General features: G+C 38.4%; 1 protein-coding gene across 1 annotated transcript in view; it reads right to left on the bottom strand.

Moving 5' to 3' along the window:
* Window positions 1-22,542, bottom strand: part of INO80D (INO80 complex subunit D) — a 39,706-nt gene that overhangs the window by 8,929 nt on the left and 8,235 nt on the right. The window contains exons 5-9 of the mRNA XM_070421944.1: window positions 13,406-13,514; window positions 7,610-7,834; window positions 4,306-4,415; window positions 2,763-2,896; window positions 593-810 (exon numbers count right to left, since the gene is read on the bottom strand). Coding sequence (XP_070278045.1) covers window positions 593-810; window positions 2,763-2,896; window positions 4,306-4,415; window positions 7,610-7,834; window positions 13,406-13,514 — 796 coding nt within the window. The remainder of the gene's footprint in view (window positions 1-592; window positions 811-2,762; window positions 2,897-4,305; window positions 4,416-7,609; window positions 7,835-13,405; window positions 13,515-22,542) is intronic.

The following is a 22,542-nucleotide window of genomic DNA, read 5'->3' on the forward strand; positions in this document are numbered from 1 at the left end:
TCCTACTTTAAATGAAGGAAATTTGAAAGCAAACAGACCTCACCACATATAGTCACATATTTCTACAACCTTTACTCATGTATTGAGACAACCATTTCAAAATAATATTTTATACTTCAAATTAGAATAAATTACAGTTTGGTATATCAAGTGTCTCAATACTTTTTATAGGATTTCAAATCTGGTCAACATAATAATATTTAAAAATGAAATAAACAGATAAAACTAAAATGCTTAGCTGAAACAGAAGCCTCATTCATCTGGTCAAATGCTTACCCCTGCCAAAACTAATAATGCATCAAATTTCTGATGGAATACTTCTGCTGGGACATATATGGAATTTCTGTAGAATAGAAAAGTCTGAGAGTAGACAATTAAATCCTCAATTTCAACATCTGCTCTCTTTGTTTTAAACAAAAGCTTTATTTCAGATATATCCCAATCAGATATTTGGTAAAAATTGTGCTGAAAACTAAAAAGTTTAGGCTGATGCACCAAATGGTGTCTTGTAGCCCAGCTCCAGCACTGGAGAAGTGAATGAACCGAGGTGTCCTGAGAACAATCGGAACCTGTGAACTCGGGCGTCACTGACCGGATCTGAGAGGCCTCCACTGGCAGTGAGACGCTGGTGGGCATGCTGAGGTTCCCTTGGGGTACTGCAGGGGGAATGGGCTTTTGGGGTCGACGCGGTCCACGCCTTCGCTTCTTCTTGTGTTTTTTGGTAAGGGCAGGAGGCTTGGTTTTTTTCCTGGGTTTCCTCTGCTGCTGGTGCTGAACTTTCCGGGAGCTATCTCCTCTCAAGAAATTATCCTTTGAAATAAATAAAGGGGTATTTTTAAACTGAGATTATTTGGGGAAAATCTAACAACTACCTAAAAAAAAAAAAAAACCTATATCTTTTAATATTTTACATAATGCCTAAATACACTAAATACCTAAAATTATATATAATAAACAAATGAATTAAAAACCCCATTTTTTATATAATGCAAAACAATTCAACATATACATATCACTCTCCCACATTTAAAGACATTGTGATGGGTGCTGTAGCATAAAATATTTTAAAATTTAATTTGCAGTTTCAAAGGACTTACTCTGCCATGGCAAAAACATGAATACATATATAAATACAGTAGAGAAAATTGGGCAATAGTGACATAAACACCTCTGGGAAAACGAAAGAAAAATCAATTACTTTTAGTTTTGTGGGATTAAAAGACAAGTAAAATTTATAAGTCCTTGGGGTTGAGGGGAAGACCTTTCTAGGCTAAAGAAAATAGCAGAAACCAGTCAAAAAGAACAGTAAATAATTGTGTTTGACTGGAACTTGGGGCATAATGGAGGATGAAGTACAGAAGTAAGCTATAAAGAAGTTTGATACCAGATCATGTATGACTTTGAATACCCTACTAAAGATTTTAAACTTATTTTATAGGCAAAGGGGAATGATTTTTGATGAGAGGAGTAGCACACATGTGCAAAGTTGGTCACAGCTTTTTGTATCATCACTGTTTGAATTAACATAAATGCATTGCTGGTTTTACATGTAGAGGAAAAACTATTGTGTATGCAGAAAAACAAAGAGCAGCAGGGTATAAAATTATTATTAGTGAAGCAAAAACATTCAGTATTGAAGAACTGACCACAATTCCTTTTTTTTTTGCAAAGCAAAATACCAATGAGAAGGGAAAATAACCACAAAGGAGAGGAAGCTGGATTATAGTTGATGTAAGTAGAAAATACTACCTTTCACAGGTCAAATAATTCAGCTGAAAGCAAGAATGATATAGAATAGAATCTGTGTCTAACAAACCTATAAATGGTAAGAAATGCACTGTGTAGAACTTTTTCTTCCTTGGTGGTACATACAAAAAGTGGTTTTTACAACCAATGTCACCTTCGATTTGATGAGTTCAGCAATAACACAGCTAAATAAATAAACAAAGAATAGACAATAGTATCGAAAGAATAGTAACTGCGTTGGCCGGTGTGGCTCGGTTGGTTGAGCAGCGCCCCGAGCACCAAAAGATCACTGGCTCTGTTCTCAATCAGGGACCCCTGAAACTGTAGCGTGCTTACAGTGGGCAAGAACTGTTCCCTCAGCATTGTAGTACATATGCTTTAACAATACCTTGCAAATAGCGGAAGAACTCACTAAGTGTCTGATGGGTGAAAACAATAAAAGTGCATGTATTTGAAATGATTGCGTAATCAGATAGGTCACTAATTCAGACTCACCTTTCCTCTAAACTATTCTCAATTAATTAAGACTTATAACATTAACATTAACAAAAATAATGATTGTTCAATACAAACACAGCAAGGTTTGGCTTTTGGCCAAAATTTTAACAAATAGCCAAAACATTCAGAGAACTGTATCTAAAACAACAAAAACCTAGAGAAATAGGGCAAAAAGGAGCATGGGAAATCTGCTAGGTCTAAGAAAATATAACTTAAGGAGAAGAGAGGTATAGAATAGGGATAGATAGTAAATAAAATACCCATATTTAAGAAACTGCTAAAACATTGTTGCTGTTTATAAAGGAGGGTATGAAATTAATTCAATGAGTCAAGACCAGTAATGTTTTTTAGTAAAATAGAACAGCCTAGCAAATATCAGGTACTAAAAGTATTGTTTCATAAAACTTATTTCAGTGATTCATATACATAGTTTGTACTAAGTCACAAAATACTTCCTTTTATGGAAAGCTATCAAAAGTTTGAAAGCCTCTGCTGCAGAAAATAAAATCTGGACTTACCATTTTTTTGGCATGTTCTTCACACAGAGGTGTCTGGTGTGTGATGTCAAAAACAGGCACAGAGCACTGCTGTCCATCTGCAAACTTGGCCGTGCAGCTTGAGAAGAGCTGCTGAGAGCGGTTCAAGAGGATGTCTGGGGTTTTTTAAGTTAGGAATCAAACACACTGCAACTCTACTTAATGTTTCAATTTTTATGTAAAATTTTCTTCTTTCCTCACTTGTGCTTAGTAAGTATAAATTTTATTTTATTTTATTTTTTTAATATATTTTATTGATTTTCCACAGAGAGGAAGAGAGATAGAGAGTTAGAAACATCGATGAGAGAGAAACATCGATCAGTTGCCTCCTGCACACCCCACACAGGGGATGTGCCCGCAACCAAGGTACATGCCCTTGACTGGAATCAAACCTGGGACCTTTCAGTCCACAGGCCAATGCTCTATCCACTGAGCCAAACCAGTCAGGGCCAACTTTTTTAAGCATCCATACTTTTAGCCTCTAACTACATTTCCCCGAAATTTAGTTTTTATCTATTAAGGAAGTATCTTATTTCCCTTATGCTTTTATAGTTAAGACTCTTCATAAGCCTTTACTGCACAGAAACTGCTGCTAAAAAAGTTGTGAAAATACAACCCCAAGAATAGAAAGGAGGGCAAAAGTCAGGTAGTACATTAAGTAACTGTTACCAAATAAATTTTTTAAGTGCTACTCTTTTTAAATGTTTAATAAAAGTGAGAGCAATAAGATTTCATAACCAGCCTGAAGCCCTTACTATAAGTTTTCTTCAAGTATTTTCTGTCTGAAGGTATTTTCTTTGTTAGTGATGTTTATATTTTATTCGTTTCAAATCAGCGCTGTACTCAATACAAGTAGCAAATTAAAACCACAGCAAAAGGCACACTGTAAAACTGTATGTTTCTAGAAGATTAAAAACAGTTTCTTAATAATATGATTTGATTTTTCCATCAATCAATGTTACAGCTACTTGTTACAAATTATCTAGAACCATTGGAAGGATTGAAATTCTGTTAACAAAATTTAATCAAGTGACAGCCACTGGAAGAACCCGCTAGTTGCTGTCAATTTTGCTTATTGCAATGTGATTCTAGAATGAACAACTGCAATGATATAAGCAGAAAAAATTACCCAGAGGACATCATGAAAATTAGAAGTTATATAAAAATTATTTTAAATATTAAATAGAGATGATTACAAAAGTCATTCACTTGGCTTAAGAAACACTCAGCCCTAGCCAGTTTGGTTCAGTGGATAGAGCGTCGGCCTGCGGACTGAAGGGTCCCAGGTTCCGTTCTGGTCAAGGGCACATGCCCGGGTTGCAGGCTCGATCCCCAGTAGGGGATGTGTAGGAGGAGCTGATCAATGATTCCCTCTCATCACTGATGTTTCTATCTCTCTCCCCCTCTCCCTTCCTTTCTGAAATCAATAATATATTAAAAAAAAAAAAAAAAAAAAAAAGAATGAAACACTCAGCCCTGAATGAGTCAAGACTTGAACGCACACTCAATTTAGTTTGTAGGATACGTTGGAAACAATGTCTGGTGAATGGAAGGGCTTTGTTGGTACACTGTTCACCCTTCACCATGCCACTGCACGCTGCTGGTTCCACCTCCCTCAACTTGGTCCGGCTTATGCTAAGGAAGGAAAAAATAATAATTTTTAAAAAATGCTTTAAGAATGCAGGACAATTTTTCAACACTATGTTACTATAAAGTAATACCAACATTTTACCTCTCTACATTCACTAAATAAATGTAAATATGGGTTACAATGACCAGTTCCACAGTTTCCCTAATCTACTTACAAAAGAAAAAAATCAGTTTTAACTATGCCTATCTGTTTTCTTCTTATTAAAGTGATATTTTGATTCCTTTTACTTCACAAAGAAGATTGTAGAGAAAAGTGATGAAGAACATGAGACTAGATGAATCAGACCTGGTTCTGAAAATCAGCTCTCCCTCTTACTTAAATCAATCAATCCCTCTTACTAGCTGTGTGACCGTGGCAAGTTACTTAGCCTTACTTAAGTCTCAACTGCCTCACCTGTAAAGTAGAGATAAGGAAAGATAACACATCTAAAATACCATCAAATACAGTACGATACCTAATAAACAGTCAAGCCTACTATCTGGAGACAACCACTACTAATATTTAGATATAAATTCCTAAAATGTTCACATACTATATATATTCAAGGTTACCTGAAAATGTAATAACTAAAAAGTGTGAAATAATACTCAATACAGAACGAAGCCTTCTAAATGTGAAAATTATTTCGCTAGTTAAATAAGATGTTTTCATCAATAAAATATTATATAAACATTATAAATCATATTTTCAAAACAATCTAAGGACATTGGGGAATGGCTATATTTTTAAGGGGGAAAAATGGACACATAACTCTTAAGACAATATAGATCTAATTTTGCTTAATTACATACATAAAAATGAAAAAATGTAAAGACTGACATTCATATTATGAAACCATTAAAAGTCATGTTTTAAAGTAAAAAGGAGGTCATAATTCAGTGTTAAGTGGGAAAAAAGCAAAGAATAAAATACATATAGCATGATCTCAATTTTGCTTTTTAATACAAATACATGGCTCACTGGAGATTCACACACACACACACACACACAGAGAGGAGGGAGGGAGGGAGGGAGGGAGAGAGGGAGAGGGAGAGGGAGAGAGAGAGAGAGAGAGAGAGAGAGAGACTAGAAGGAAATAGAATAAAAATGTTCATAGTGCTCGTTCTGTTTTGTGAATGATGATATTATTATTTATGGAGATTCCCCGCTTAAAATATATTTATTTATTTTATTTTTAAATATATTTTTACTGATTTCAGAGAGGAAGGGAGAGGGAGAGAGATAGAAACATCAGACTGGAGACCAAGATGGCGGCGTAGGTAAACACCGGAGACCGCTGCCGCAAACAACCATTTCAAAAATACAACTAAAAGACTGAACGGACATCACCCAGAACCACAGGAAGGCTGGCTGAAGAGAGACTCTACAACTAGAAGGAAAGAGAACAGCAAATCGAGGCTCAGAGGCGGCGCAGTGTGGAAAATACAAAGGTACCGAGGTGCGCGCGCAAAGCGGGCTGGTGGCTGAGGGCGCGGTTGTCGTTTTCTGTCGGGAGTGAGTCTCAGACTCTGGGCTCCAGATCCGGGCGAGTCTCTAGGGACCCAGACTCAAACGGGAGAAGCGGGATTATCCGGCATCAGTTGGAACCTGAGGGCAGCTTTCTCTCCGAGGTTTGCAGCGGCTGCCGGGGTTCTGAGAAGCAGAGCCTCTGGGAACGGGACTGATCGTGGCCATAACTGCTCCCTCCGCCCACCCTGTTGATCCCGCCCCGCCCAAACTCTGCGCACAGCCATTTGCCGATCGCCTCAGGCAAAGGCTGGATTAGCGCCTCCCCAGAAGGCAGACGTTTTCCATACAGCTGATTCCTATAGCCAGTCGGCCTGGGGGTCAAATCCCTCTAGTGTTAACTACAACAATTAAGGCTTGGCTAGAACAAGACTGCGCACAGAGACCACAAGGGGGTGCACCAAGAAAGCATAAGATGCGGAGACAAAAAAACATGACAGAAATGGAGGATATGGAGCTAAGAATCGCAATTTTGAGGGCTTGCCATAAATTTGTGCAGAGCCTCACGAAAACTAATGAGACCCTTGATGCTACGATAAAGAAATTAGAAAGTAAGCATACACGGACTGAAATAAAGAATATTATACCCAATAGCAGACCAGAGGAGTACAATAATCAAACCAAAGATTCGACAAAAAACACCCAACTGGAAAAGCAAAATGAAAAAAGAATCCGAAAGTGTAAAGATAGTGTAAGGAGCCTCAGGGACAGCTTTAAGCGGTCTAATATCAGAGTCATTGGAGTGCCAGAAGATGAGAGACAGCAAGATATTGAAAACCTATTTCAAGAAATAATGGCAGAAAACTTCCCCCATCTGGAGATAGAAACATCAATGAGAGAGAATCATTGATTGGTTGCCTCCTGTATGGCCACTACTGGGGATTGAGCCCACAAACCAGGTATGTGCCCTGACCTGGAATCTAACTGGTGACCCCTTGGCTCATGGGTCGACACTCAACCAACTGAGTCACACTGGCCAGGCACTGCCCTTTTTATATATTTTTCACAGTAAGACAAGTATCTGCACTATAAACAGTGACTTCCCCCCCAAAGACATCCAGTGTTAATAAAATATTTAAACATACAATGTAGATATTAACAGAAACACATTTCAAATAAAAAATTTTTAAAAATAAAAAATGTAAAATGCCACTTTCATAGTGAAAACTATGAATATTACTTTTAAATAACATACAAAATTTCTAGGCATTGTATTTTTTTTAAAGATAGGTAACATTCTCTTATCCTTTACTGAATAAATTCTAATCAAACTCTAGAAAAATACAGTAATGCTTTAATTTTTTTAAATTCTCACAGGAGAGCATGCTTAGAGAGAGGAAGGGGGAGAGAGAGGAAGAGAGAGACAGAAAGAGACAGACAGGCATCAAAGTGGGAGAGACATCCATCAGCTACCTTCTGGTCTGTGCCCTGACAGGGTTCGATTGAACCTACAACCCCCAGCTGGGCAGTAATGCTTTAATTTTAATGTCGGCTCATGCAGTATTATTTTGCCATCCATGGAGAACTTTATTTGAGCAACAAAACCAAAATACAATGCATAAATATTTCAGACTTAAGTGCCCACAGCCCATCGTGTCTCAGCTATCTTCTCACAAAGTACAAAAAAGAGAGGACAGATTCCTTAGAAGTGGGCGCTGCGCAGGGCTCTGACCTGGTTCGGTGGCACGCAGCTCTCTGCAGTTCTTGGATTAACTGGCCAGCGCACTCTGGTTCTCGACTGGCCGCCTGCAGCAAGGCTTTCCTAAACGTGTGCCGGCATTTCTTTTGACGGGATTCTGCCCGCTCCAGGCGGCAGAGGTGCTTATATTTCTGCTGAAAGTAAGTGCAAAGTTGGGTCACCCTGGAGCTCCTACTCTCCGTGTCATCGTCATCTGACCTGGAAGGTGCAAAGAGAGAAGTGAAAACCTGATTACCTGTGAGGCTCCTTTTAGAAAAGGGAAACGCGGGGAGGAAGGGTAGCTGGATGCACAGGGTTAAAATTTGTGCCATGTGAACACATACTTAACAAAATTAGTGGAAGAGAATTCCAGCAGAGCTGAAAATAAGCACAATATTTCAACAATAAGGCAGGCAACAGAGGCAACCCAATGCTTTAAGCTTAACCTTCTCAGCATATCAGAATTAGACAGTGCTCTGTGTCTTCTAAACTCTTAGGAAGAATATATTACTTACCTTTACTTAATAAAAAGTCTCAGTAAGTGACATGACAGCTATGAGGAAACAGCATAATTTCGTAAGATAGGTCATACCAGAAATAGAGCCGTGAATTCTAACAGTACATTATCAAAGAGCTGCCCCTTTAGACACACTGGCTTTTCTTGCAAAACACACAAAAAAATTTATTGTAGGGATCACAATCATTCTACAGAATTTTTTTTTTAACCACAGGAGATGTCCTACACATTTCATACACCAGGTTTTCTTCTGTCTTTATGCTAATGTCACTGATTGGGAGCACTGCATTGAAAAGGATGCTAAGGGCACATCCAGGCTTGGAAACGGGCCATGTTAATTATTTTCTCTTTTTCTCTTCAATTGTAACATAAATAAATAGCACCCATGTGACCCTACAAACAAAATGTTATCTTACTCATCTTCTGTAAATCATTGCTTGGTTTCTCTTTTCGAGTGGCATCCCTCCCTTTTCCTTCAGAATAGCCCATTAACAGGCTGTCGGCCAAATTCCATTTAGTGTATGTCCTAAGAAACATGTTCCCTTCAGTGTACACTCTCTACAGGTATACCAATTGAAGGCTTTTACTTCAACCTTTTCATTTATTCAACATTCAACAGTTAGCCGAAACCGGTTTGGCTCAGTGGATAGAGCGTCGGCCTGCAGACTCAAGGGTCCCGGGTTCGATTCCGGTCAAGGGCATGTACCTGGGTTGCGGGCACATCCCCAGTGGGAGATGTGCAGGAGGCAGCTGATCGATGTTTCTCTCTCATGGATGTTTCTAACTCTCTATCATCTCTCTCCCTTCCTCTCTGTGAAAAGTCAATAAAAAAAAAAAGAACATTCAACAGTTACTGTATATCTACTACGCTAAGTACCATAGAGGAGAAACAAAACATTAAGGAGTTTGCAATGTAATTTAGACCAGATAAATGCATCCCAAAAGTTAAACAATTCAAGAGGATAGACTCAGTACCTGAAACTGTGGGGCAGTCAGACCAATGATTCAAACATCTGACCTCAAATTTGAAAAGTCTAGCAGCTCTTTAAAATGTCAGATTCCCAAGACCTTCCTGAGACCTAAACCAGAGTTTCCATGGGATGGGTCCCAGGAATCTTTATTATGAACTAGAGGCCCGATGCATGAAAATTCATGCACTGGAGGGGGGTCCCTCAGCCCGGCCTGCCCCCTCTCACAGTCCGGGAGCCCTCAGGGGTGGGAGGTGACCCGGCGATCAGGAAGGCGACGCTCCCATCACACCTCTGCTGCTGCCACTGCCGGCAGCGCAAGCCTCGGCCGGCTCTGGTCACCTGAGCCTAGGGCGGCCCTTGGGCGGCTGGGGGGCTGAGGGGACTGGGCACCGCCATCTTGTGGCTGTGGGTGCCGCCATCTTTGAGGGTGGGGCAGTCAATTATCATATTCCCTCCTTATTGGCTGTGGGCGTCACCATCTTTGTGACGGTGTGAGGGTCAATTAGCATATCCCTCTTTATTAGATAGATTGTTGCCCCAAGTCCCACAGCAAGTGTCAATTTGGGAGTTGTATCAGAACCCTAAGTGCTGTATTGTTAATGCAAAGTCACAACAGTAAGTAACATGAGAGAGGCATAGATAAAGTGCTATTAATGTTCACTAGAAAGATTGCTGGATGAAAGAAAGGCTTTGCAGAGGAGATGACAACAGAACCGACGCTTGAAGAAAAGGCAGAATTTGAAGATAAGACACAAAAGGTACCTCACAAGGATAAAACAATATAGGCCAAGATACAGATATGGACAGGACGGAGAACAGCAAGTAGCTTGGTTTGGCTAAAGTGTGGGGTTTGTAGGAGAGTGATGGTAGGTAAGGTAAACTTTCTACACCTGAACGCCAGATTAAAGAGTTGAACCTTTTATTCCAAGGCAGTGGAGAACCGTGTAGATTTTTAAGAAAATAGGTCACAGTAAGAGCTGTGCATGAGCAAGATTACACCATCAGCAGATGTGAGTGGAGGAACAGACAGAAGAAGAGAACAGTGAGGAATTATAAAACTCCAGGTAAGAGATAACAGGAGCCACGCCATAGTGACAACAGCAGAACTGGAGAGGATGAGGGGTAACAACTGGGCAAGGGAAATGGAAGGGACAATAATCACTCAGCAGTTTCCACCAGCAATGACCAGGGAATAGGAGCAAGAGCAGATTTGGGGCAAAAAATAAATTCCATTTCAGACCCAGCGAATTTCAAGTAGAGCTGAGGTATGAGAGGGAGCGGTGGCAAAACCGTTGGAAATGATAAACTGGAGCGCACTTAGGGATGAGATACAGATTTCAGAGTCAACAACTAACAACTGAAAGACATGGGAGTGACTAAAGTAAAAAGCCAGAGAGATAACAGAACGAAAAAGACATATAAGGGCCATTATCATCAAAGAATTAACTCAATTTGGTGACTGGATACGAAGGATAAGAAAGTCACTAAGGACTCAGTGACTTTGAATCTGTATAACTAGGAGGACGGATGTGCCATTAATAGGAAAAGAAAAGAGAGAAGAAACAGCAAGTCCTAGAGAAAGTAAAGCCAGTGGGTAAGCACTTGCCAAAACTGTTGTTTGAAAAGACTATTACGGCAGGGAGGACTGGCCTAGATCAGTGGTTCTCAGGTGATGGCAGAAAGATGCACCGGCTGCCACATCTTCACAGAAGTGTTCAGAGCTTACTCATAATTTCCACACTGCCCTTGCTGTGGACCAGTAACAAGTTTGCAGACCAGAGTAGGTCCACACATCATCCCTAACATGGTCCTAAACTAGAAATCTCCAACTTGCTTCTCACTTCTAAGATGCTATGACATTAATATCACACACTGGGGTTTGCTAATGAAGAGAAGCAAACTGGGAAGGGAAGGGCCAGCTCCCATCATTTACCAGCAGTGGAAAGGCCTGGCACCTAGAGGATTCTCAAAGTGTGCTACTTTCCTTCCTTCAAGGAAATGAGAGATATAGCTGGCTGGCTTGCCTATCCCTGAGGTTAAAAGGATGAAAAGAAATGACATATGTAAGATCACAATGTAAGTATAGGCATTACAATTATTTAAATGCTAGCAACTCCAAATACAGAGCAGTAAATTCCAAACCTGGTTTCCTAAGACTTCCGGCTTATCTATAATCTCAAGGCATGGCATGAAATTCCCCAAATAAAATTCTTTTTACTTTACTTTTTAAAAACAACAAAAGAGCAAAAAGGTAACATCTGATAAAAATAGGGGAGTAAAAAAAAGGCACTACATATTGAGGAAAATAACGAGTTTAATTTTAGAAATCCTGAATTTAGGGTATAGCAGAATATTTAATAAGAAATATCTGATCAGCAGTTCTAATGCAAAAGAAAGGTCAGACCTGAGAAAAAAATCTGGGAGTTATTCTCATACAGGTAACAGTTGAAACAAAAAAAGGAGTAAAAGACTTATGGCAATATGGCAACTGAGATATTCTAAGGGACCCAAAGCAACTACATACAGGATAAGATAGGCTTATGGATGCATTTTTGGTCTCAAAGGAAGTAGATGAAATCTCTTTCTGAACTGCCTGGTCAAAAAACAAACCTGAAGACAGCAATAGAAAGTTTCTAAAATGAAACAGAGAGAGGGAAAAATACTGGGGGAGAATGAGCAGGACATCAGTAAGTTAGGGATAAAATATGTGTAACTAGAGTTTCTCAAATAGAAGGGGGAAGAAAAATAATTGAAGAAAACTTGGCCAAAAGTTTTCCAAATCTGATAAGACTTCTAAAACTATAGATCCAAAAGCTCAGTTGTGCTTCTATCTGAAAGAAAGAATATGCTAATGGTAAGGAAACAGTTTTGAATGACATCTAAAATGGAGCATCAAGAGAGGGAGAAGAAATACAGCATTTTCCAATAGTGTGTAGGAGATAGGGAGGGCAAGGACAAATAAGTGAGAAATAAGTCCCAGGACTGCAGAGGGATACCTCAGACTCTAAGTTAAGGACACTGACCATTAATAAACCTAACGAACTCTCTTTGCTCTCATTCCATGCCCAAGTAAGCGTCTGATTGCATTTTGCTTCTCATGTAGTTTTGCTTAGAGAACATCTGTACTACTTAAAGATTATATGTCTCACTGTAAACTGGTTATTTTGGTTTAGACGTCAGTGTCTAGTGAATCAGTTCCCTAAGCTTCATCTCCTCTGGGTGTACTTACAAATCACATTTTGAAGTCTATATGTACGTCCACTTAATGAAATTGCAAAATTCTACGAGTTGACCTGAGGCAGATAGCTGCTTTCCTCTTCATCTCGCTGAATATCTAGTCAAACCACAGTTCTCTTCAAAAAAAATAATTAGCTGAGCTTGTGAATGATCCTTTGGCCCTATAAATAAGGATGTATCTCAGTACCATCACACTGCACCAGGTGAATTCCTCTGACTCTAAGGCAGTCCCCCAGAAAACAACAACACTGGCTTCCTCACTATCACTGAAGGAGCTGCGCATTAATCTACAGCTTTCCAGTAAGTAGACACCAAGAACCTTTCAGGAGATTATCTTGAAAAACATGTTGGCACATTAGGAATATTCAGTGCATTAAATATTAAAGAATAGGTAAATCTTGCAGAAGACAGAGGTGATGTCAAAAACACTACAGCCCTGCCAGTGTTGCTCAGTGGCTGAGCATCGACTCAGGAACCAAGAAGTCACTGGTTAGATTCCCAGGAAAGGCACATGCCCGGGTTTCAGGCTTGATCTCCAGTAAGGGGCGTGGAGGAGGCAGCTGATTGAGGTTTTTCTCTCAATGTTTCTATCTCTCTCTCTCAAAAAAAAAAAAAAAAAAAAGTAAATAAAAACTTTCTTTTTTAAAGCACTATTTCCAGATACTATGGGGATAAGGCCAACAAAGATAAGGAGAACTCAAAGAATGGGACTTCCAAATAGCTTTGGGACCACAGGCAAGTTCCTTAATCTAGCTGGGTCCTGATTTCCTCTTCTGTAAAATGAGGAAACGGGCTCAGATAATCACGAAGGTCCCTTTCAATTCAAAATTCTATTACAATTATTTCCCTCAGTGATAACTGGGAAAGGTACAGAAACAAGTTAACTAAGAAAACTTAGGAGTAACTTTCCTCAAACAATATAGTATATTTCTTTCCAGGTAGAATCTATTTTATCTCTCTTACAATAAAACTAGATCCAATAAGTTTTTCAAATATTGCACACATAGGAAAGAATCGATCGGCTACAGTGGTAACTGGAGAATAAAAACGAAAAGGAAGACTTACGTGTGTCTTTCATATCTGAGGGTTTCTCGGATGGACCATGCAACCTGGTATGGCGAGGCCTGCTCCGAGTCCTCCAGTTCCTCTCCACTCTCTTCAGACCAGTCCAACCCTGGACAGGAAAGATTATTGCAAGTGAGAAAAAATTTACTTTTATTTAAAATTTAGATAAAAAGAAACCTGAAATATTTGACCTAACATCAATAGCAAGTGCTACCACAGTATGAATAAGTGCCTCTGGTGAGTGTCATTGCTATCTGACAAAGACATTAATAATGAATGTATGACATACATTCGGGCCTAAAATAATGACGTTATAGCAAAAAGGCTATAGTCCAAGGATGGACTTTTTTTGTTTTTGTGTTCCCCCCCCTCCCCAATTTGTTTACATTCAATATTATTTTGTATTAGTTTCAGGTGTATAGCATAGTGGTTAGATAATCATATACTTTACAAAGTGTTTCCCTCAATATTTCCTGTACCCACATGACACCATACATTATTATTAATTACATTATTAGCTATATTCCCTATGCTGTACTTTATATCTCTGTGACTATTCTGTAACTACCAATTTGTATTTCTTAATTCCTTCACCCAGTCCCCCAACCGCCCTCCCCTCTGCCTACCATCAGTCTCTTGTCTGTGTTTATGAGTCTGTTTCAATTTTGTTCTTTAGATTCCATCTATAAGTGAAGTCATATGGTATTTGTCTTTCTCTGGCTGACTTATTTCACTTAGCATAATAACCTCTAAGTCTACCCATACTGTTAGATTTCATTATTTTTTATGGATGAACTTCTTTTATCAGACATTTCACAAATGGAGCAGAAACAACACAAGCAAAGAAAGTTCAAGTAAAAAATAAAAAAGGGTAGACTTTCATAAGTATCAAAATATTATACACCTAAAATGTCAAAAAAGCAAAACATATTCAAAACAGAGAGAAAAGAAGTTAAGGCAAGAAAAAAGTCAAAAGGTGCCAGTGAAGTCACTCTAACGTCAACAAGGACCCTAGAAAGAATTGTCAAAGGTCAAGACATTCCATCCCCTTCCCAACACCAGTGGAGGAAAGGATTCATCCAGCAGGCGGGGCCACTCCCTGGCTCCTGCCTTCCATAGGATGAGGAAAGAGCAGGGTGGCTTGGGTTTCTTTGAATTTTTTAAACAACAGCTGCCCCATTTAGTGTTCTATTTTGAAAAACAAATTTATAGGGAAAAGTATAGAAATATAGTATGAACAATGCTTACTTATTTTGTTAAATGCTATTGTTTTTTTTTTTTTTTTTTTTTTTTTTTAAATATATTTTATTGATTTTTTACAGAGAGGAAGAGAGAGGGATAGAGAGTTAGAAACATCGATGAGAGAGAAACATCGACCAGCTGCCTCCTGCACATCCCCTACTGGGGGTGTGCCCGCAACCAACGTACATGCCCTTGACCGGAATCGAACCCGGGACCCCCCAGTCCGCAGGCCGACGCTCTATCCACTGAGCCAAACCGGTTTCGGCAAATGCTATTGTTTTTAATGATTGGATAATTGTTAGCTTCCAACAGAAAGGTTTTACTTGTTTAAAAGTTGTATAAATGCTGACAATGATGAGCCTTAAATATGCCAGCATGTGAGACTATATTACTTTAATGTACTCATGCTGCTGTTAAACTTTAATTAGATAACCAGTACTCTACATCTTCCTTCTTGAGACCGTCAAAAATCATTAAAGTTATATTTAAAAGGACTTCACAGATTTCTTCCATAATTTAAATCTTTTTTAAAAATTGATTTAGAGAGAGAAAGATGAAGGGAGGAGAGAGAGAGAAAAACATAGATCAGCTGCCTCCTGCACACCCACTACTGAGGTTTGAGCGTGCAAACCAGGAATATGCCTTGACCAGAAATTGAATCAGCAATCCTTAGGTGCATAGGACCACACTCAGTCAACTGAGCCACACCAGTCAGGGCTTCTTACATAATTTAAATAAGTGTACATGTGATAAATAGAGAAATTAAGATAAAGTTAACGGAAATGCAAACTTTAAATCAGTGGTTCTCATCAACCTTCCTAATGCCGCGACCCTTTAATACAGTTCTCCTCATGTTGTGGTGACCCCCAACCATAAAATTATTTTCGTTGCTACTTCATAACTGTAATTTTGCTACTGTTATGAATCGTAATGTAAATATCTGATATGCAGGATATGTTTTCATTGTTCCAAATTGAACGTAAAGCATAGTGATTAATCACAAAAACAATATGTAATTATATATGTGTTTTCCGATGGTCTTAGGCAACCCCTGTGAAAGGGTCGTTCGACCCTCAAAGGGGTCGCGACCCACAGGTTGAGAAGCGCTGCTTTAAGCGCTTAAAATTAAAGAACACATTGCCACTGGCATAAGAAACCTCAAATCTAGTTTCAAGATTTCAGGTCATTTTCAAAAGTAAGTTACTTTCTCTCAACTAAAATAATTAGTAATTTGTTTTTTTGTTTTTGTTTTTTTGTGTTTTTTTAAAAATATATTTTATTGATTTTTTACAGAGAGGAAGGGAGAGAGATAGAGAGTTAGAAACATCGATGAGAGAGAAACATCGATCAGCTGCCTCCTGCACATCTCCTACTGGGGATGTGCCCGCAACCCCAGGTACATGCCCTTGACCGGAATCGAACCTGGGACCCTTCAGTCCGCAGGCCGACGCTCTATCCACTGAGCCAAACCGGTTTTGGCAGTAATTTGTTTTTTTAAAATAAAAAACAAGTGGTCACAACAGCATCTGCCTCAGGATGTTGAATGGTGCGTTCTTTCTTTCAAACACAAAGTGACATTTAGGCATCTTTGAAAAATTAGAACAGGAATTATCTGTAGAAGTTATAATAATTTCTACAAAGGCACCTATACTTTCTCTGAAAATGTCCCAATCTAAATCATAAGAACATAAAGTATAAGTGTTTCTCCTATTATAAAAACAACTGTCCAATAAAGCAAACCTTTGATCTTGGCTTCATTATCACTAGTTTTAATGTAACTTACTGAGATAACCAGCCCAGACAGGAGTTCTAAAGCCAATTACAAGACTGCATTTTTTAAAAATATTTTTTTATTGATTCTTTTACAGAGAGGAAGGGAGAGGGACAGAGAGCCAGAAACATCGATGAGAGAGAAACATCGATCAGCTGCCTCCTGCACACCTCCTACTGGGGATGTGCCCGCAACCAAGGTACATGCCCTTGACTGGAATTGAACCTGGGACCTTCCAGTCTGCAGACCGACGCTCTATCCACTGAGCCAAACCAGCCAGGGCAAGACTGCATTTTTAAAAAGTATTTTTTGCTGACATCAATGCAGATAATGTTTGGTCGTAACAGTGCATTACAATTTCTGGTTTCTCCAAAATAATCTTTGTTTTGAAAACTTGGGTTCCTAATATGTTTGAGTTAAAAAAGAAAAAGACAATGCTTTTCTGCAAGTTTTGTTCCATTCAACATGATAGAAATCATCCCTCAACATGACATTCAAAATCAAAAGCTAAAATATTATCAGCATCCAGAAGTAAGAGTAAAAACTCTAGTAGATGATATAGGTAAGTGACAGAATAAGAGGCAAAAATTCAGCGGGGAAAAGTTAGATCTCTGCCTCAAAACTAACACCTCATGAGTTCCAAATAGATGACTAAAATCCCTTATACTAAACCCTAATATGCAAATCGACCGACCAGTGGCCAGTTGCTATGACGCGCACTGATCACCAGGGGGCAGACGTTCAATGCAGCTCCTGCGTTGAGCGTCTGCCCCCACCCCCCAGAGGCAAAATCCCCACATCACCCTGCCTGCCCGTTGCCCCACAGATGGCCCTGATCGCTGGCCAGGCCTAGGGACCCTACCCTATATATTGGGAACAGTCTCTTAGATTTAAAAATTAAAACCTGGCAAGGCTACTCTAACATTGAAAAAACAGGATGATGCAGTGATGACATGCATGGACTCTGACTTGCACATTTTGTGGTCAACCCTGACTTTGACACTTACAACTGTGTGACAAAGCCAATTAACTTCTCTCTGCTTCAGTTTTTCCACCCATAAGATGGGGAAAATGGTACTACTGCCTCAGAAGGATCATGTTATGTACTACTTTTTATAATCAGGGCAAAAAAAATGTAGCTGCCCATACAACAGCAAGATGCCTTTCATCTGTATGAAAAGTATGGTCACTGGTGCATGCAGCGTCCTGGATTGCAAGAGGGATGTCCGACTGCCGGTTTAGGCCCAACATACCCCAAGGGGTCCCAGATTTCGAGAGACTGCAGGCCGGGCTGAGGGACGGCCACCCCACTCCCACCCCACCTCCGTGTATTGGGCCTCTAGAGCAGTGGTTCTCAACCTTCTGGCCCTTTAAATACAGTTCCTCATGTTGTGACCCAACCATAAAATTATTTTCGTTGCTACTTCATAACTGTAATGTTGCTACTGTCATGAATCGTAATGTAAATATCTGATATGCAGGATGGTCTTAGGCAACCCCTGTGAAAGGGTCGTTCGACCGCCAAAGGGGTTGCGACCCACAGGTTGAGAACCACTGCTCTAGCGTAAATAATAAAAGGACTAAAAAAAATATATAGGTGAAATACTGATGGGATGAAGAGCACCCAAAGATTGGCGGGAGGGGAGGGGAGGAGTGGGACACACACACACACACACACACACACACACACACACACACACGGACATGATGACTGACTAAAAAGGAAGAAATCCTTAAAAAAAGAGAATACATTAAAAACTTTAACTTTTCCTTTTTTTCTGCCTCCGCGGCCGTGAAAAAACTCGTGGCGAAGGGGAGCAAAAAAAAGGGAGCAAAAAAAAAAAGAAGCAGGTTCTGAAGCTCTCCTTGACTGCACCACCTCGTAGAAGATGAAACCATGGACGCTGCCAACTTTGAGCAGTTTCTTCAGGAGAGAATCAAAGTGAATGGAAAAGCTGGGAATCTTGGCGGAGGGGTTGTAACCATTGAAAGAAGTAAGATGTATGAGGTGCCTTTTTCCAAAAGGTATTTGAAATATCTCACCAAGAAATATTTGAAGAAGAATACTCTACGTGACTGGTTGTGCGTAGTTGCTAACAGCAAAGAGTTAAGAATTGCGTTATTTCCAGATAAACCAGGATGAAGAGGAGGAGGAAGATGAGGATTAAAGCTAATTTATCTGGCACATTTTGTATGAGTTCTTGAATAAAACTTAGGAACCAAAAAAAAAAAATTTAACTTTTCCATTCCAAAATCATAATAGATATTTAAAAGCAAATAACAAATGGGAGGGAGGAGAAGTATTGTAACAAACACGAAGTATGCATAAAAAGCTCTTACTAATAAAGAAACCCAGAAACACGTCATTAAAAATGAATGAAAAATTGAAAAGGCGAAATAAGAACTACAAATGTCCAAAAAAACCCATATGGACAAATATTCACAATTATATTAATAATCTAAAATAACAGTTCTCACTCAAAGTGTGGTCCAAAGATTCCCAGGGGTCCCTGAAACTCACAAGGGAGTTCCTTAAGTCAACCCTGTCTTTAAAATAAAACTAAGAAATTACTTGTCTTTTTCACTGTGTTGACAGTTACACTGATGATACAACAACAACAACTATGATGGGTAAAACTGCTGGCATAAGTCAAAGCAGTGGCTACAAACTGTACTAGAAGTCAGTATGTTTCACACCAGGACTTGCAGTTAAATAAAAGCAATAAAGTTTTAAGGATGTTCTTGATAAAGCACTTGTTTATTAAAAATTGTTTATTTCATTAAATCTCGATTCTTTAGTATATGTCAGTGATGGCGAACCTATGACACGCGTGTCAGAGGTGACACGCGAACTCATTTTTTTGGTTGATTTTTCTTTGTTAAATGGCATTTAAATATATAAAATAAATATCAAAAATATAAGTCTTTGTTTTACTATGGTTGCAAATATCAAAAAATTTCTATATGTGACACGGCACCAGAGTTAAGTTAGGGTTTTTCAAAATGCTGACACACCGAGCTCAAAAGGTTCGCCATCACTGGTATATGTCTTCATAACATTCTGTGTGACTAAATGTGAAGTATATATAAAGTACCTCTGTTGCATACAAAAAAAGTATGATGGCTGTCTTGAGGAAAAGTACTTGCATGACTGTTTTAACTGTGACCTAAACTTGCTTTTTTTTCCCCCTTCAATACCATTTTTATTTGAAAGAGTAATGACAATGGACATTATTTGTTGCCAATATCTTTCAAAGTTGTACCTGAGAGCTTGTTTTTTTTTTGAAAATCTGAATTCATCATTGAGAGTATGACAACTTCCTAACAGACTTTTCTGATGAAATTGGTGGTAATTTTAAATCTATAATAATAAAAGGATAAAATGCTATTTAGACCAGACGTCCTTCCAGACGAAGCTGGGGCTGCGAGGGAAGCCTGGGTCCTGGGTGCCAGAGGGAAGCTGGTGCCAGCAGCCAGGGGAAGGAAGGTCTACTTTTGCACGGATTTTGTGCATCAGGCCTCTAGTTTTTACATAACGAGCTGGGTAGAGCATGGTACCCATATGCCAAGGTTTTGGATTCAATCCCTAGTCAGGGCACAACAAGAATCAACCAATGGGTGCTCGGATAAGTGGAGCAGCAAATCAGTATTTTTCTCTCTCCCACTTCCTCTCTCTCTCTTAAATCAATCAATAAATAAAAAATATTTTTTTTAAATGATCCATTCAAGTACAAGGTAAATCAATGGCTTTTAATGTAACGGTATGTAAAATTCCTTGATCTGATAGCAGATTCCACATTATAACTACTTTTAAAGAAATTAACACTTACCAAGTTTTGGTGTAGAATCAAATAAGAATATGAACAATTATTTGAAAAAAAAAAAACTATTAAAGTATTCCTCCCTTTTCCAAATGTGTAAGGACACATTTTCATCTACTAACCAAAACTGCATATAACGACAGACTAAGTACAGAAGGAAATATGAGAATCTAACTGTCTTCTAATAAATCAGATAGTCGGATTTGTAAAACAATGCTGCTCTTCACATGATATTTGTTTTGGAAAGCACAGTTATTTTTCATAAAAAGAACATGTTAACATCTGGTGAGTTTATTTTTAAATGAGTTATTTTTAAACTTCTGTATCAACTTCTAATTCAGTAAATAATAGATATAACTCACACAAAGCTCTATGTTGTCCTCAATATTTTTAAGAGTGTAAAGGGGCCAAACCGGTTTGGCTCAGTGGATAGAGCGTCGGCCTGCGGACTGAAAGGTCCCAGGTTCGATTCCGGTCAAGGGCATGTACCTGGGTTGCGGGCACATCCCCAGTGGGAGATGTGCAGGAGGCAGCTGATCGATGTTTCTCTCTCATCGATGTTTCTAACTCTCTATCTCTCTCCCTTCCTCTCTGTAAAAAAATCAATAAAATATATTAAAAAAAAAAAAAAAAAAGAGTGTAAAGGGATTCTAAGGCCCCAAATTTGAGAAACACTGATCTAAGTTATGCAAATTAAAGTAAAATTTCTATAAAAATTGCAAATATAAAATAATTATGATAGTATTAATAATAATATTATCTAATACCCATGCCTATAAAGATATAGAGAAGGTGTCATTCTCATTCATTGCCAAATGGGTAAACGGACAAAATAATTCTGAAGGAAAATTTGGCAACACCTATCAAAAACCTCTTTAAGAATGCAAAAGCTTGGAATCAGCAATTCTGCTTCTAGGAACTTATTTGAAGAAAAAATTAAAGATATGACTAATTGTTTTACTGCAAGGCTATACAGCTACAACAATTTATAATGGATGTTACTTAAATTAGAAAAGGTATTCAGCTGTGACAAATTATGTTGTGTATGAAAAATTACTAATTGGTAATACATTACCAAAATTTTAAAAAATTACAAAACTGTACGTATAGCAGGAACCCAATTTAATGATATTTGGGACATTTTATTATTTTTGTTTATATATTTTAAGTTTTGTTTATTTTTTTAATAAACAAAAGTCATACATGGTTTAGTAATAGGAGAAACAACTCCCAGCTACTTAAAAACACACCCTGTCCACTCCATCTGCTTGTGGCAGCCAATGTTAACAGCTCAGCAGTGTCTATCCACTCGCACTTTACCTATACTCACACCTAATAGGCAAACATCTATCCATATACTCAAGCAACAGATATATTGATGTCCCTTGTTTATTTATTTTTACAAAAATAAGATACTATGCAATGCCTCTTGATTTTTTTCTACTTGTTAATACATATCATGGGCACAGCCAGGTAAAAATAAAGATTTCATTCATTCTTTTTATGAGCTGTATAATACTTCAAAAACATAGATGCATCATAATTTACTCAAGGTTTCCTATTGGTTATAAAGATTGTTTGCAGATTTTTAATATTACAAGCAATGCTGTAATAAACATCTTTGAACACAGATCCTTACATTCTGATTATTGTGATCCATAAGACAGAATCCCTAAAGCGAGTTTGCTGGCTGCACATATACTTTGATTTAGCAAATACTGTAATACTACTTACCAGCAATGTCTGAGATCCCATATCCTCATCAACACTGGGTATAATTTTTGCCAGTCTGATGAGAATTCATTATTACTTTAATTTGCATTTCCTGCCTGCTTTGGGGTTTGAGATTTATTTGTTTATTGACTACTTATATTTCTTCTTCCTCTATTCCCATCCTTTCCCTATTTTTCTATTGCTGTCATCTCATGCAAATAATTTTTTCTCTGGTCAGAATCACAGCTCATACCACATTCAAAAATAAATTCCAAATGAGTTAAAGATTTAAATGATCAAAAACAATCAAACTATTAATATAAAATATAGAATATCTTTATAAACTTGGGATCAAAGAGATTTTCTTAAGCATAAACACTAATTGCTTTGGGAATTTTTTCAAGTTTTCTTTTAAACTGTTGGCAGATATTAACAATGCTCTCATTATTCCAAAGTCCTACGATAAGACATGTCGAGAACTTCACTGGACACACAGGTACTGAGACCACAGAGGCATACAATCAAACACTACTGCCTTTTACTATTGCTGCTGCTGGTGGTGCCACTACTACTATTACAAGCTATGACTG

This window comes from Myotis yumanensis, unplaced genomic scaffold (genome assembly GCF_028538775.1).
Source record: "Myotis yumanensis isolate MYYU_CA2020_CCGP unplaced genomic scaffold, mMyoYum1.0.hap1 SCAF_8, whole genome shotgun sequence".
Taxonomy (NCBI): Eukaryota; Metazoa; Chordata; class Mammalia; order Chiroptera; family Vespertilionidae; genus Myotis; species Myotis yumanensis.